The 15,506-nt window shown below is 40.0% G+C and overlaps 2 protein-coding genes across 3 annotated transcripts; one reads left to right on the top strand and one right to left on the bottom strand.

The window, feature by feature from the left end:
• The first annotated feature begins 1,182 nt into the window (after positions 1–1,182).
• bik (BCL2 interacting killer) lies at positions 1,183–7,851 on the top strand. 2 transcript variants are annotated; one of them, XM_083692168.1, is made up of 7 exons: positions 1,183–1,259; positions 1,340–1,368; positions 2,464–2,566; positions 3,457–3,609; positions 3,937–4,051; positions 6,583–6,714; positions 6,853–7,851. In XM_083692168.1, exons 3-6 carry the CDS (start codon positions 2,472–2,474, stop codon positions 6,697–6,699), a joined length of 480 nt encoding a protein of 159 aa, XP_083548294.1. In that variant the 5' UTR covers positions 1,183–1,259; positions 1,340–1,368; positions 2,464–2,471; the 3' UTR covers positions 6,700–6,714; positions 6,853–7,851. The 2 variants fall into 2 exon arrangements, with proteins under 2 accessions (XP_083548294.1, XP_083548293.1); XM_083692167.1 differs by having other exon boundaries at positions 6,583–7,848.
• On the bottom strand, positions 6,837–11,220 carry mcat (malonyl CoA:ACP acyltransferase (mitochondrial)). Its single transcript, XM_083692166.1, has 5 exons — positions 10,705–11,220; positions 10,170–10,257; positions 9,097–9,314; positions 8,673–8,810; positions 6,837–8,161 (listed from the first exon to the last, which is right to left on the bottom strand). Exons 1-5 carry the CDS (start codon positions 11,137–11,139, stop codon positions 7,889–7,891), a joined length of 1,152 nt encoding a protein of 383 aa, XP_083548292.1. The 5' UTR covers positions 11,140–11,220; the 3' UTR covers positions 6,837–7,888.
• Between the last annotated feature and the right edge of the window lie 4,286 nt (positions 11,221–15,506).

Below are 15,506 nucleotides of genomic sequence, written 5' to 3'. Positions count from 1 at the left end.
TAATTTTTCATATTTGGGTGAGGCTAATTTGATCTGGTGAAGCAAAAACAAACCAAAACACTGAAAATGATGTTTTTCACTTTAGTGGGCCTTTAAAATAAAATCTAAAACAAATATATACAAATGAGCATTTTCAATGCATGGTATTGTGCAGCCTTGTGGCCAGATGGCATGACAGGGTGTGGCCTTTTACCATTGTGCCAATTTGCAAGCGTGTCTGCCTTAGCATATAAAAGTGATTTGTATTACATTGCAAAAACGATGGATGATAGAATAATAATAATAATAATTGGCAACACGAACAATAACAAAAGGGTTCTGTGCAGTTTCTCTATTTGGACCCCTAACATTGGATAGCTAAATGTAATATAGTTCCTCCATGTACTATTTTTTGTGTGAAATAAATATATAATACCAGTATATTTTTTGTTTTTAGTTAAAAAGTGAAGTGAAAATGTACATTCATAAACTACCTTTTTGGTTAGGGTACCCAAAGAGTATGTGGTCACTGCAAGATGGGGGTAGAGACAGATGTACCTAATTTCAGATCACTGGTGGAAGATGAAAAAAGTAAAGATACTCCTGGGAGAAGTAGCCAATGCCCCCTTGCAGCTGAATATGTTGTATATGCTTGCCACTGACACTTGACTGACAATTCTCCTGTAACATTTCACATGAAACCTTTATCATGAAGCCTAGTGTAGGCCAATGGTCCTGCTGTTTCCTTACACCATTATTAACTACTGTAGCATTCTGTTAGTCCCAGTTCCCCATCCTTTTCCCTGAAGTAAACACTTGTCCACTCCCCTAATCATAGGATAGGTGTACGCATGGGCTGTTATACCAATCCTACGATTTAAATCTGTGTAGGGGAATGCGCCCCTTGAGCTGAATATGTACAGTATATGCCTGCGACTGACACTTGACTGACCATAACTCCTGTAACTTTTTCTTAGAATTGTTTTAAAATTCTTACCACTCATTACCTAATGACCTTTTAATTTAACTACTCTCAAATTGAATGTTCATAATCTCTTCAGAGTATAAAGAATGAATGCATTTTCTCAGTACTGCAAACTGTAGCCACAGTGCTGTGCATTTGCTCCATTTCTGTATGAGCAGATTGCAGATTGCCCTCTAGTGGATATTTGGAGAGACACACTCCCTGAGGCTCTTCCTGGGTGTAACTGCCATAGGCGTGGCTGCTGAATGACAATTGTGGCAGTTACCTGAAAACAACAAGATTAAAGGACGCTGCTGTAAGTACTGTGAAGTATTTGAAATGTATTTTAGGCTCTTATGACTTTGAGCTAATATGATGTCTGAATGTGTGTTACAGGGCGGCGTCTGCTTTAATCTACAGATAAGGTATGTTTTTCACTTCACATGCTGCTCCTGTTCCTTTGTTGTCAGACATGGATCTACTGAAAACATCTGATGAATTGAAAGTATTGCTACTCCATATGTGAAACACATTTCTCAATATTGTGGTGATTGGAAATGTTTAAAATACTTCAGGGCAAAAAAATAGTATTCCTTGCTTATGTTTTAATATAAGAAACAACCTTTTGTTAACTAGGATTGAAGTGATGACATCACCTCTCTTTTGTTTTGACAAAGACACAGTAAACATTACTGGACAAATATTTATGATGTTTATTTTAACATGGTAATTAGGTATATGTGAATTAGTATACTGTTTATCATGATTTTAATTGATAAGTTGAATAGTTCCCTTGTAAAGTCATACTTTATTCTCCTCAAAAGCATATATAATGTTAGTGCTATTTCTATAAGCAGACAAAACAAAAAAGTAAGTACGTTTTCTGACATTCATCACTCCCTTTGCTTAATTTGTAATAACAAAGTATAGCCATTTTGAAGACAGCATCTTGGCAACGTGTTAGTTTGATGGGAGCTGTTTGGTTGATTTGAGTTATGGAAATCCTTAATTTGCATTCAGACTGACTCAAACACGTGAGCAGGCTAGGCCCGGGACAGGTTAGGAACAGAGAGGGGCTAGGTAGGATGAAACGAGGTGACAGACAGACAAGTGAAATTGTACAGGGCAGAAGGACCTGCAGTAAGTGTAGGGTTAAGGACAAACACATACACACACAGTATGACCTTAGTGAGACCTTGATGTCAGTGTTGACGTACCAGTTTCAACCCCTGCTGTGAATTCTAAGGATGACATAATCTTTTTAAATGGAGGAGAGTTGGCATTGATATGAAGAATCTCCCTGGTAACACACCGACTCCCTCCTTAGGTCACATGACACAATGTTTACAGAGGTAGATTATGCAAGTTGGAAGTCAAGGCAGGACAAAAGTCACACATGGCGAGGAGTTGCCACACTGATAACAATGCTAACTGTTGCTATAGCATTGATTCAACATTATACATGCCTGCTGCACTGCCCAAAAAAACAATATCAGTGCCTCATACTTTATTTTCTCTAGAAAACAAAATGGTGGAACAAACAAGAGAGCTGCGCCGTGCCATTTCCCTCCAGGCTGGACCTAGTGAGGTGGAGAACATCTCCCTGGCTGATGTTAACTTCAGGTAAAGACTAAATTGAGATGGAGGTACAGTAGTAGGCCAATGGTCACTTGAGATGGAGATACAGTAGTTACACCATTACTGACTACTGTCAGTTTCAGCCTTTTGCAACTGCCCATGGATCAGTTTTACCTGACACCAGGAAATGGAAATTAGATTACATTTCACTTTTGTCATAAAGCCTGCATAACAATGCAAACATTATAGATGTTTGAATGAGGTATCTAAGTGCATTCTTCCTTTCTCACTCATCTCCTTGAAGAAGTAACAGATTTTACATGATATATGGTGAAAGCAATGTAGTGAAAACCTTACTTTTCCTAATCGTGCTAGGTCAGTAACTGTGAGGTGTAGTGTAGGACCCAGGAGCAGAGAGGAGACCAGGCGAGGGAATGATGATGAAAGGCAAATAGGCCACTTTAATCGGTCATCTCCACAGGATAGAACAGGGAAGCACTTTAGGAAAATAACAAAGTCTCTGTCTAAACCTAGGAACACTGGAGACTGTGAGAGAGAGTCATCAAAGACATAAACTATAGGTATTAGGTATGCTCGAGAGACTGGAGCATATAACAAATACCAAGCTACGATACAGAACAATGGAAAAAAACACCGCTTTTTTGTAAGGAAAAGTCCTAAATTAGGAATTAGATACACCTGAGTGCATTCTAACAGTTAGTCCCAGTTCCCCATTCTTTCCCCTGAAGTAAACACTTGTACACTCCCCTAAAGAGATTTAAAATCATAGGATAGGTGTAAGCATCGGCTACACCAATCCTATGATTTTAAATCTGTGTAGGGGAGTGTACAAGTGTTTTCTTCAGGGAAAAGGATGGAGAATGTGAACGCAAGGTAAGGCCATCTGTTTAGTGCCTCTGTCTTCCCTCCCTTAGGTTCAACACCAGGGCTGCCAGGACTATTGGTCGGCAACTGGCAGAGATTGGGGACCAACTTGAGCGAGAGTGGACAGAGAGACTGCCAAACCAGTGGCCACCCACAGTCCACATTGCAAGGCCAGCCTATATTTTCACCAGAGACCTTTACAGGTGAGAGGCCTTTGAAACATAATGACAGTGTATACTGTAATGACATTTAATAATCAATCATTACCACATAAAATCATGGGAATCTTTGCACTCTATATGACAGCCTGGCTTCAACTGGAGATGCAGCATTTATATCTGGATTACACCTGTTTTTAGACCAATATCAAAATATCATTTTAATGATCCTTTATCTACCCATGTCTCACATTGAAATATTTATCTCTTTTTTCAAGGAAGCCATTTATGTGAATTCAGCACACAAATAATTGTAAAAAAAAAAAAACATAAAAAATAAGACAATTCTAACTGTATGCAACTTGCTATCAGGGGGATACAAAGACAGCTTTGGGACGTGAGGAGTTGCTCTGCTGTGATGAAAGCATGGTTTGCGGCCACCGTTCACAGTCAGGGAACACTGAGAGCTGAGGCATGGGCAGCTTGGGTAAGATAGCTGTTCTCCTCTCTCCACTCTTAAACCACTCTCCAATCCTGAATCTACCCCAAGTAGTGATGCTTGTGTTGACTCATAACCCGCAGTCCCCACAGTTGTATCCATGGGGCAGGTCATGAAAGGGTCATGAAATATTGTGTGGATGAAAGGTGGGTTGAATAAAGAGAAAACCAAGCATTGAAAAATCCATAAATTTATTTTAAGGTCATGAAATATTGTGTGGATGAAAGGTGGGTTGAATAAAGAGAACACCAAGCATTGAAAAATCCATACAATTTATTTTTCTTGTGCAATTGATATCTTGAGGCTACATTGTGTTTTTTTGTTCATTATTTATATCTGGCATTAGTGCACAAGCCTAAGCTTTAGGGCCTAACTGTATGCACGCCAAATGCTTTTAGGAACTTGGGCAGAAAAGGTTAATGACGATCCACTGAGGCAAAAAGGACAATACCGGAGTTTAATTCAATAAGAGAAATACAGTGCCCTGCATAAGTAATGGGAGAGTGAAGTATTTGTTCTTCTTTTGGTTCTATACTCCAAAGGTTTGGATTAGAAATCAAATCATTATGATTATGAGGTTAAAGTAGAGATTCTCAGCTTTTATTTGATGGTATTTCTGTACATATTGGTTTCACCATTTTGATATGATAACACTTTTTATACATAGTCCCCCTATTTCAGGACACCAAAAGTAAAGGCTTGACAGGTGTTTCTGGTAAATCAGGTGTGTTCTGTCATATAATTTGTGCAGGCATAAGAGAGCTGTCAATGTCTAATATTGATTCTAGGCTTTGCGTTTGCCTTTGGAACCTGTTATTCGTATCAACATGAGGACCAAAGAGGTGTCAATGAGACATTATTAGGCTGAAAAATCTATCAGAAACATAGCCATCACCTTATAATCAACAGTTTGGAACATCATACAATTTATTTTTTAAAAGCACTGGTAAGCTCAGCAATCGCAAACGGGCTGGTAGGCCAAGGAAGACTTGTACAGTGGATGACAGAAGAATGCACACCATAATTAAGAAAACCCCCAAAACAACTATCCCACATATCAGAAGCAATATCCAGGAGGTAGAATGTGTCAAAGATTACCATCTGCAGAATATGTTACCAGCTGAAATACAGAGGCTTCACGCCAAGGTGGTAATTTATGGTAGTAAATCCATTTATGTCTTTGGGGATATGAATACCAAGTATGTCTACTGCTCCATCAGCCCATTTTATTGATAAAATGCATGGTAATGGAAACGTCTTTCAGCGATCCTATACATAGTATAGTAAAAAAAAAAAATCTAATTATGTTTTAATCAAGAGAAACTAGAGAAATTGTCAAAGTCCTTGATAAGACCTAGCAGTGATCTGGATTGAGGACTCAAGAAAAATCTTGAATCATCCGCATACTCAAAAACTCCCTAGTTGCTATGGCAGTATGTTTGAGGTCATTGTCTTACTGTATGATGAAGTGCCATTGAATGAATTTGCAGGCATTTTGCTTGTACTCGAGCAAACAAGATGTTACTGTACACTTAAAAATTCAATCTGCTGTTGTTGTCAGCAGTAACATCATCAATTAAGTTAAGTTAGCCAGTTCTTGTGGCAGCTATACATGCCCAAACCATAGCACCCCCTCCACCATGTTTCACAGATGAGGTGGTATGCTCTGAATCTTGGACAGATCTATATATATATTTTATTTTTTTCACTTTCCTTCCTTGCAATCGTCATATCTGTCCATAATACCATTTTCCAAACCTAATTTTTAGGTACTTTTTAGAAAACTGTAAACTGACGAACTGTTTGCGATTGCTGAGCTCACCAGTGCTTTCTTTCTTTTTAAATGATGTGACACAAACTGTTGATTTCGGTAAGTCTAAGGTTTTGGCTATGTTTCTGATAGATTTTTCTGATATTTCAGCCTAATGACTTCTTTGACATATCTTTGGTCCTCATGTTGACAGACACCAATAGCAGACTCCAAAGGTAAATGCAAAGCCAAGAATCAATACTAGATATTAGCAGCTCTTTTATGCCTGCCCAAATGACGTGACGGAACACACCTGACTAACCAGAAACACCTGTCAAGCCAATATTCGAATACTTTTAGTGCCTTGAAACAGGGGGACTATGTATAAAAGGGTTGTAATTTCTAAATGGTGAAACCAATCTGAAAAAAGAAAACATTGAATTAAAGCTGAAAATCTCAACTTTGAGCTTATATTAATTGTTTGATTTCATATCCAAACTGTTAGAGTATAGAGTTAAAAGACAGAATGCTTGCTCTTTCCAATAATCAGGTGCAGATCTCAGATTTTCACTTCATCACAGTCGGGGACGGGTTACTAGCAATTGTGGGTGAACAAACAGCTGACCCGTGCATCACTAACCCCTAGCTTCCATCTATGGACCAGAGTTTCACCTGGTACAGTCACATGCTCAGGATACATCCTGGGCTTTCTTTATCATGCATAACTGTCCATAGTATGTAACATACATTCTTCTTTTCCCTAACTCAGGTATCCAGTATTCAACCTTCAAACTACACAGGCTGGACCACAGGAATAATGGCTACTGTGGCACTGGTGGGCACAGCAACCATTGGCACTGTATTCTGGGAGGAGTGGAAAGGCTGATCTTTGCACTGAGAGGTCATGAGCTGGTTTTTTGGCCACTATTTTTTAAAATTGTATTTTAAATATTCCCATAGATTATAAGTGATTGTTTTTAACATAATTCTTGCCATTTACCTTCAGTTCTCTTTTTTTAATTATGTGTTTTTTTAATAGGATCTGACATGCTGGCTCACAATTGCAATAGTCTTGCTAAATAATGTATGAACAATGCATGTTTAAAAAGACTGTTGCTGGTCTGCAGTCTTCCACATGAAGTGTGTTAACGGATTACAAGGACAAATTGGAATTGCAGCTGTATGGAAGCTGGACTTTCTGCTCAAACTTTAACATTGATTGTATTATGACATGATACAAATAAAACATGGAGAAAAACCTGTTTGTCGCTTCTTAAAAAAAAAAGACCAGATATTTATTCAATGCCACAAGATCAACATGAGCAAGATCATATGGGTATCCAAGAGGAGTGCATTTTTGTTTCACCATGTCACACTGAGTGCAGGAAACACTCACTGAACACTTTATTAGGAACACCTGTACATACTTCTCATGGTGGAGGTGGTGTGGGGAATGTTTTCTTGGCACACTTTGGGCCCGTTAATACCAATCAATCATTGCTTCAATGCCACAACCCATTTGAGTATTGTTGCGGACGATGTGCATCCCTTCATGGCCACAATTTACCCATCTTCTAATACTACATCTTCTAATGCTACTTCCAGCATGATAATGCACCATGTCACAAAGAAAAGTAGTCTCAAACTGGTTTCATGAACATGACAATGAGTTCAGTGGCCTTCCCAGTCACTGTTCAGATCAGTCACTGATCTGAATCCAACAAAACACCTTTGGGATGTGGTAGAACAGGAGATTCACAGCTTGAAAGTGCACCTGAAAAATCTGCAAGAATTGCGTGATGCAGTCATGTCATCATGGACCAGAATCTCAAATGAATGTTTCCAACATCTTGTGGAATCAATGCCATGAAGAATTGAGGCTGTTTTGAGAGCAAAGGGAGACCCTACCCAGTATTAGTATAGTGTTCCTCATAAAATGCTCAGTGAGTGTATACTATAGTCTGTGTATGCATGTCCTCAATACTCTTATGTCCAGTCTTTGTGGGTGGGCACATCGCATGTGAGTGTGTGTGTGCTAAGGCACGTACAAGCCTTCACAACTCCTCAGTCTGGGCTCACTCCTCGTGAGTGGTCACATCTATGTGCGTGTAGTTCTTGTGGGCCTTCATGTTGCACTTCTGTAGCATGGCCCCCAACTGTTTCCCAGGTCCCACCTCGTAGGTATGAGGGAACCCCTGACCCTGGGTCCTCTCATAGACCTCATGTAACGTCTGCTCCCACTTTACTGGCGAGATCAGTTGCTTGACCAGCTGTTTTCTCACATGGCCCTCGTGCATGTAGCGCTTGCCGTCCACGTTGGAGTAAAGGTTGATCTCTGGCCGCCGCACCTAAATGTGCAGAGGAAGAGTTAATATGCTGATGCATAGTAGAGTGTGTGCAATGGTTTGGGACTACCCTGAAAGTGTGCACTAAAGACCAGAATAAGTCAAATCTGTTCACTTATCAGGAGTTCACTGACTTTTGATTAAATTAATTTCATCTCCTTATGTACTATACATGTCTTATATAGTAGTCATAATAGTGTGTCTCCTAAAGTGCATTTCGGTGTTGTATATGTTGTACAGTAAACCCCTGATATAATGGAATTCTGCTACATGCACGCAGTTTATGCACAATTACAATTTTACAGGTGTTTTATGCTCTAAACAACTGCATTAGTTACTTGTACACTTTCATGTCAGCTCTAAGCCACAGCAATTAATAGGATTTGACTGTATGTGTAATGGCTTGGGGAGTTTGCACTACAATGGGGCATTTGAATGAGGACTAGTGTATTGCCCTGTGCCTTGACAAAATGTTGAAGATTGATGCTATTGAATGGTTGATTGATGAACTGACCTCCACCTGTCGCAGGACGTCCCTCAGGGGCTCAGTGGCTGGCAGCATCAGCTCGGTGTGGAAAGCCCCGCTCACCGGGAGCAGACGCGCCCTCTGGAAGTGAAGTCGCCGTGAGTTCTGCTGCAGGAATTCTAGCGCCTGAGTGGGAGCGTTATATGGGTGAAAGTTGACAGGTTGAGGGGGAATTAATGGAGTTTAAAAATTGCGAAAAACACCCATGTTAATTTACCAATCAGATGCATACTTATCAGAGAAACATTGTAAAACATAGTTTTGGTTTAAGATCTTTAGCTCTGTTCTATCTGCCATGTCGCCACCAAACATTCTACCAAGATAACATTCTAATTTGCATACTAGCTGAAATACAAGACATTGTCTTGGAACATATATACGACTCTGTTCTCCACCCTCAGTGGCTTTTTACCTCGTGGTGCCCGGCAATGACTCTGCCATCAGGGTACAAGTAGTTGGCCACACTACAGACAGGGTCTTTGATGCCCAGGCTGAGGCAGTGTTCTCTGGCCTGCAGGCAGGCGTATTTGTACTTGGCCTGTGGACGACCTATTACAGACAGCATCCCACTGGGAGTCACCTCTGAAGCCTTCTGCATGGCCTCTGCTCGCACCTTCACTGCATACAGGGCTAATGGACGAAAGAGACAAAGATACTGAGGCCACTTACCATGCAATCAAATGTGTTTGGCCAGAGGAACAAAAACTAAACATACTGCTCATCATCTGTGTATTTTTGTACTGTCTTTAACTCACTAATTATTGATGGTCTATTTGTCGTTTTTAATGTGCAAGCTCTCTTATCTCAAATTCCAATGGAGCAATGTAATAATAGTCGGATTTTCAACCATGAGTTCCCTTATCTGTTTTGGCATTACTTATGCCAGTTTTGAAAATATCCATGTACTCTCCATCACCATTTTCATCGGCCCCATAACATTATCAATCACCCACTGGTTTACCTGCACCCTATGTGGAAATGCAGAGTGCCATGTTGTTCTCGACCATGGCTTCGAGTTTTCCACCATGGCTTCAAGTGATTATTGGTACAAAGTTAATTTGTTAGGACATTAGGCAGCCTTTTAGATATTTTGTGGGGCTGGAGAAAATCTCTGATGATGGAGAGTATGTGGATACTTTCAAAACAGGGATAAATGATGCAGAAACAGGTGAGAGCTTCATGGCTGAATTAAGTCACAAGCCCTGGCAAATCAATATCACGACACTCCATCTCATGACCTGATATAGAGTGTTGTGTCATAGCTATCTGCTCAGTTTACTACATTGACAAAGACGCCTAAAGAAATTGATGGTAAACTGCACAAAAAAAATATTTAATTTGTTTCCACAAAGTGTAATGCTTTGGTATTTTGGGGGATTATGTTTTATGTTTTTACATGTTTAACCTCATACATGCCTATCCGTTCAAATAGGCAATTAAACAACTTGAAAATAAATTGCACTGGACAAGTCATTACCATCTTACCTTCTGCAAAGTCCATAGCACCGGAGAACACAAGGGCAGCAAACTCTCCCACGCTGAATCCTGCTGCAGCAACACAGCTATCAATGGCCTGCGGATGAGTGTGCATAGAATGATAACACAAGTCACCTGTCTTATTTTCTCATAAAGCAACATTGTATCCAGACCATATCATAGTCCAAATACTTAAAGGAGCTATCAGTAATTTACAAAAATGAAATATATTCCTTCATTATAACACTCCAAAATAGCTTTATGAGAGTAGGAGATTAAGTGGTTAGAGGTATAACTCTTCATAACCAAACAAATAAAGACTTATTGTGGTATTGTTTGTGCTTTGTTGACATGGGAGATTTTGTAAACAATTGAAAAGTAATGCTGTTCTCGGGGAATATAATTCTGTGAACTCAATGTATAGGTCATATCATGTTAAAATGCATTTTCCCCATAGTTTAAACAACATTTCTAACATTGCTTTAAAAAGCAAATCATACCACCCAATGTATTTCAACAAAGACTGCGACATAACCTTCCTTACCACGGGGTATTCGTGGTTTAACCTCTCCAATGCTGCCAGTGATGTGACAAATACTGCGGGCTGACAATGTACTGTCTTCATCAATTCCTCTTCGGGCCCGTGTAGGCAAAGAGAAAGCAAATCATAGCCGAGTATCTTCTGCGCGACGGAGAACATCTCCTTGACGTTTCCATACCTCTGGAGTCCGCGACCCATACCCACGAACTGACTCCCCTGTCCGGGGAACAGCAGCACGGAACACTCGCTCGGTTTTCTTTTATTTCTCCGTTCCTCCTCCGTGGGTTCGTTCTCCGGAAGAGAAACCATGATCTCGGGTGGTTGTGGGCCATTCTTCGTTGCAGGATTTGAAAGTCTTCTGCACAACGAAGGGAATGACCTGAGCTCCGCTCTTGAGGCTATCCTCATCATGCTGCGGACGTGACAAGCGACCATCATGTCGACGGATAACGTCTTAGGACTGAGTGCTTTCGTATTGCTTCATGAGATTTCCCAAGGACGCAGCCATGCTGTTTAGTATCTGTGTTCTCTGAGCTACAATAGTGGAACTCCCATCTACTTTCGGTCCCGCCCATCTACTTCCGGTCAATGTAAATCTATGTAAATGAGGATTTCTTTCAAATAAGAGCTCCCAAATTAAAAGATTCAAGATTCAAGATTCTTTATTTGTCACGTGCATACAAGTATACAGTGAAATGCAAAAGTGACAGTGCCACAGAGTAGTGCAACAATAAGTTTTAAAATAAAATAAAATAGAAATGATAAAAAAATATAAACAGTATGAACAGTATAAACAAAATAAGCAGTATTAACAGCGGTGAAGCAATGTACACAATGGAATGGCTATATACAATGGCAATGACAGGTAAAATGTATGTTGTATGTAAACATGGTATTTAGGGGTCAAGGAACCACAAAAATATGAGAATCATCTTAACAAGTATATATCAATCATAACCATATAATATTTGGTATAGTATTGCCCCAGAAGTGTTTGTAATGTAGGACACATATAATGGACTATACAGAGCTATTTTTCCAAATATTTCAATACTTCCCTGGTACCACTCTACTCCTCAACTTCTAGAATGTATATCAGGTGAGTTTGAATCGAGAGTGATGTCATTGTAAATTTGAAATCTATTGACATTTTTGAAAAATAGCTATGTATAGTCCATTATATGTGTCCTACACAGTTCAGATTGGTTACTTTGAGGTGTATGGCCGGAGTAAATAGCCAGCAACATGTGCTTACCTGATATGCATTCTAGAAGTGTTGAGGAATAGAGTGGTACCAGAGAAGTATTGAAATCTTTGAAAAATACTTTTGTCCATTATATGTGTCCTACACAGTTCATATAATTGGCATGTGTAAAATGACAAGTAATTCCACCAACATGTACATTTTAAAGCTCAAAATTACTTTTTCACAATTGTATATACTTCTTGTTGCGTAAATTGTGCTATTTCAGCAAAAATAAGAGAAAATATTGATACCATCACTTTCCATTCATGTTTTAACTCGCGCTTTTATTTTGAAGCCGCGAAAACGGCGATAAGACAAACCGGAAGTCTTAATAGAGCTATGTGGAGCTCAGAGAACACAGTACTGTTCCACTGTATCCTACCCACCTACTTCCGGTGAATGTAATTAGTGGGCTTGCATTAGCTTTGATATTCCTTATACAGTATACTTATTATTCCTGATATACCTTATATGCTTACACTTGCTTCAGCAAGCAACTATTGTTCTTTGACATACTTATTACTATTATGTGGGCCTGCTTCAGCAAGTCCAACTATTGTTCTTCGACATACTTATTATTATTATTATTATTATTATTATTATTATTATTCCAATTCTTCCACCTGCTACTTCTCCTACAACTTTTAAGCAATTCACACCAATCCAACTTTAAAACGTGTAGAGAGGTCTAACTTGCGTTGTTATGACTTTTGGTTTTGATACCTATTAAACTTTTTAAATCTTACAAACTTGAAAGTGTACTTTTTAACCTGGAGGTCTATGGAAACCAAAAGATGTTTCTATTTTTTGTTCTATTAACACGATTTCAATTGTAAAACGTGCCCAAAACCAAAAATTATCAACTCTGATAAAAAACTTTATGATACCTATTTAACTTAAACTATTTGTAAGGGTTAGGGTTGTCATATAGGGCTCTCATCCAGTTAACATGATGGAATGTTGATTTAGGCCAACATTGTGTGAGCTCCTTTGTTACTGCAACTTCCATGGACTTTCAGGACTCTTAAATAAAAACAACAGGAGACATGCATAACACATTCTTCGAATAATAACACAATGCACAACAATGCTCTTTTCTACCAGTTCTACCCCACTGAAACCACTCTCAACCACTTAACCAGTCAACTATACCACTCTCAACCACTCAACCCTCTACCCACTCCACTGAACTACACCAGGCTCATTCTATCTATCTATCTATCTATCTATCTATCTATCTATCTATCTATCTATCTATCTATCTATCTATCTATCTATCTATCTATCTATCTATCTATCTATCTATCTATTACAACCATACTGTGCCCTGTGTAAGTAATGGGGCAGTCAAGCATTTTGTTCTTTTGGCTCTACACTCCAAAAGTTTAGTTTTGAAATCAAATAATTACTATGAAGTTGAAGTAGAGATTTTATTGTATGGTATTTATGTACATATTGGTTTCACCATTCATAAAAAACATTTTTATGCATAATCCCCCTATTTCAAGGTACCCAAAAGTGATGGGACAATTGGCTTGGTATGTTCACATCATTTGGAAACCTGCAGTAATTGAGTTTCTACAAATGTAACGTGCCACATCACACACAAAAAGCAAAGAGTACACAGATCAAAAGAGAGGAGCTAAAGTGCCAAAGTACCAAGTGAATGAATGTGCGTGTCTGCAAACATGTGCGTACAGCCTCATCCAAGTACACAGAACCACCACTGGTCAAAAAGAGAATCAGACCGAGTACTCAGTGATGGTCGCAAACAGAATGCAGAAGAAGTTTTCAGAGTGATTAGAGAAGCTTTAAAATATATTTTATGTAAGGACGGGCCACTTGGTAAGTGCCATCCTGATACAAATAGAGGAGAAATAGAGGATACCACTCTTGGACAGATGGAGTCCGACCTAACATGCACAGCTGACAAATGTCCGGCTGATGCCTGCATACACTAATAAGGAGTCAATGGAAAATACCTAAGAGGAAGCCGTCAATCCCCCAAAGGCCCCGGAGGCACAAAGGCTGGATTCTAGGGCCCCAGAGGTCACTAAGCCAGGGGCCTCTAACCTAAGGCGTAAGCTCAAAAGACCAAAGAAGACTGAAGACGAGTCTTGATGACGTGGTGCTGACAACCCATAATCCCAACGATCAAGACGGCCAAAAATCCCAGGAACCAGGAGAATTCACAAAGGGAAAAAGATCTACAGCGGGAGGTAGACAGATTGATGGCTGAGTTGGATGAACTGAAAGGGCGCCCAGCGGTCTTATCTCCCCTGCAAAACAGGGACTGGCTGGTAACAAAGTGAACGTCATGTTGTGGCAAATGTTGTGTCATATACTAAAACTTGTGATTTGCCTTAGATCTATATTTTGTAACAGACCTTGTGACAAAATCTTGTGATGTGTGCTATACCATCTGAATGATGTAAGAAATGTTGTGATAAAGGGTCAAGAGCACCAATGAGAAGGTTTTTCATTGTACAAACAAGTGTTGTAAGGATCTGAATGGTTAATACTTATGTGATGGATGTAACAGGGAGCAGAGAGGGTTAGAGACCAAAGCAACAGGAGCGAAAATATACTCGCAACTCAATATATTTCTGGCAACCACATCAACAGACATCTCGCTTAGAGAAGAGCCGCCATTAACTGGTGTGGCATTAGACCGTATCCCACTACTAGTTTAGTACCCAGGGTGGAAGCGGGGAAGGCACCGGCAGGAAAGTGGTTAGAAGCCAGACGAATTTCTGTAAGTTCTGTAAATAATTAATCTGTTAGACTAGAATATAGTGCATTTCTGAGTTCATAAATGGTGATGAAACATTTTTGTTTTTGTGAACCACCTATATAGCCTACCAATGAACATAATCGTGTTTGATGTTACTAGTCCTGACCATGTTCTATGCACGCTTCGATACCCTCAACACCAACCAACAGAGAGGGATTTCGACCACGGAGCACACACAGGACTCATCACTCACTGTGACATCAGCAGAGGTGTGTACGGCTCTGAGGAGAATAAACCCACGGAAGGCAGCTGGCCCAGACAACATCTCCGGGCGTGCCCTCAGGGTCTGCTCATCAGAGCTGGCTGAGGTGCTGGCTGATATTTATAACATGTCACTAGCACAAGCTTTGGTGCCCACCTGCTTCAAGACAACCACCATCGTGCCCCTACCAAAGAAAAACACCGTGACCTGCCTGAATGACTATCGACCCGTCGCACTCACCCCAATAGTGATGAAGTGCTTTGAGAGGATAGTCATGACGCACATCAAGAGGACCATCCCAAACACCTTGGACCCTCTACAGTTTGCGTACCGTCAGAACCGGTCCACCGACGATGCAGTCAACGCCGTCATCCACACCACCCTCACACACTTAGAGGGAAAGGACACATATGTAAGACTACTCTTTATTGACTACAGTTCAGCATTTAACACGGTTATCCCACACAAACTCTGTGCAAAACTCCTCACTCTTGGACTGACACCTGCTCTCTGTAACTGGGTGCTGGACTTCCTATCAGACAGACCCCAGTCAGTCAGAGTAG

The sequence above is a fragment of the Argentina silus genome (assembly GCF_951799395.1).
Source record: "Argentina silus genome assembly, chromosome: 20".
NCBI lineage: Eukaryota > Metazoa > Chordata > Actinopteri > Argentiniformes > Argentinidae > Argentina > Argentina silus.
This window is presented reverse-complemented; position numbering and strand designations above follow the sequence as displayed.

Bases quoted from the DNA above. Each gene is read 5' to 3' on its own strand.
- bik (XM_083692168.1), top strand. From the start codon at position 2,472: ATGGTGGAACAAACAAGAGAGCTGCGCCGTGCCATTTCCCTCCAGGCT. The intron at 2,567-3,456 runs GTAAAGACTAAA...TCCCTCCCTTAG, and splicing joins CTGGCTGATGTTAACTTCAG to GTTCAACACCAGGGCTGCCA. The intron at 4,052-6,582 runs GTAAGATAGCTG...TCCCTAACTCAG, and splicing joins CTGAGGCATGGGCAGCTTGG to GTATCCAGTATTCAACCTTC.
- mcat (XM_083692166.1), bottom strand. From the start codon at position 11,139: ATGATGGTCGCTTGTCACGTCCGCAGCATGATGAGGATAGCCTCAAGA. The intron at 8,811-9,096 runs GTAAAAAGCCAC...GCTCCCACTCAG, and splicing joins TCATTGCCGGGCACCACGAG to GCGCTAGAATTCCTGCAGCA. The intron at 8,162-8,672 runs GTCAGTTCATCA...CTGCACATTTAG, and splicing joins ACGTCCTGCGACAGGTGGAG to GTGCGGCGGCCAGAGATCAA.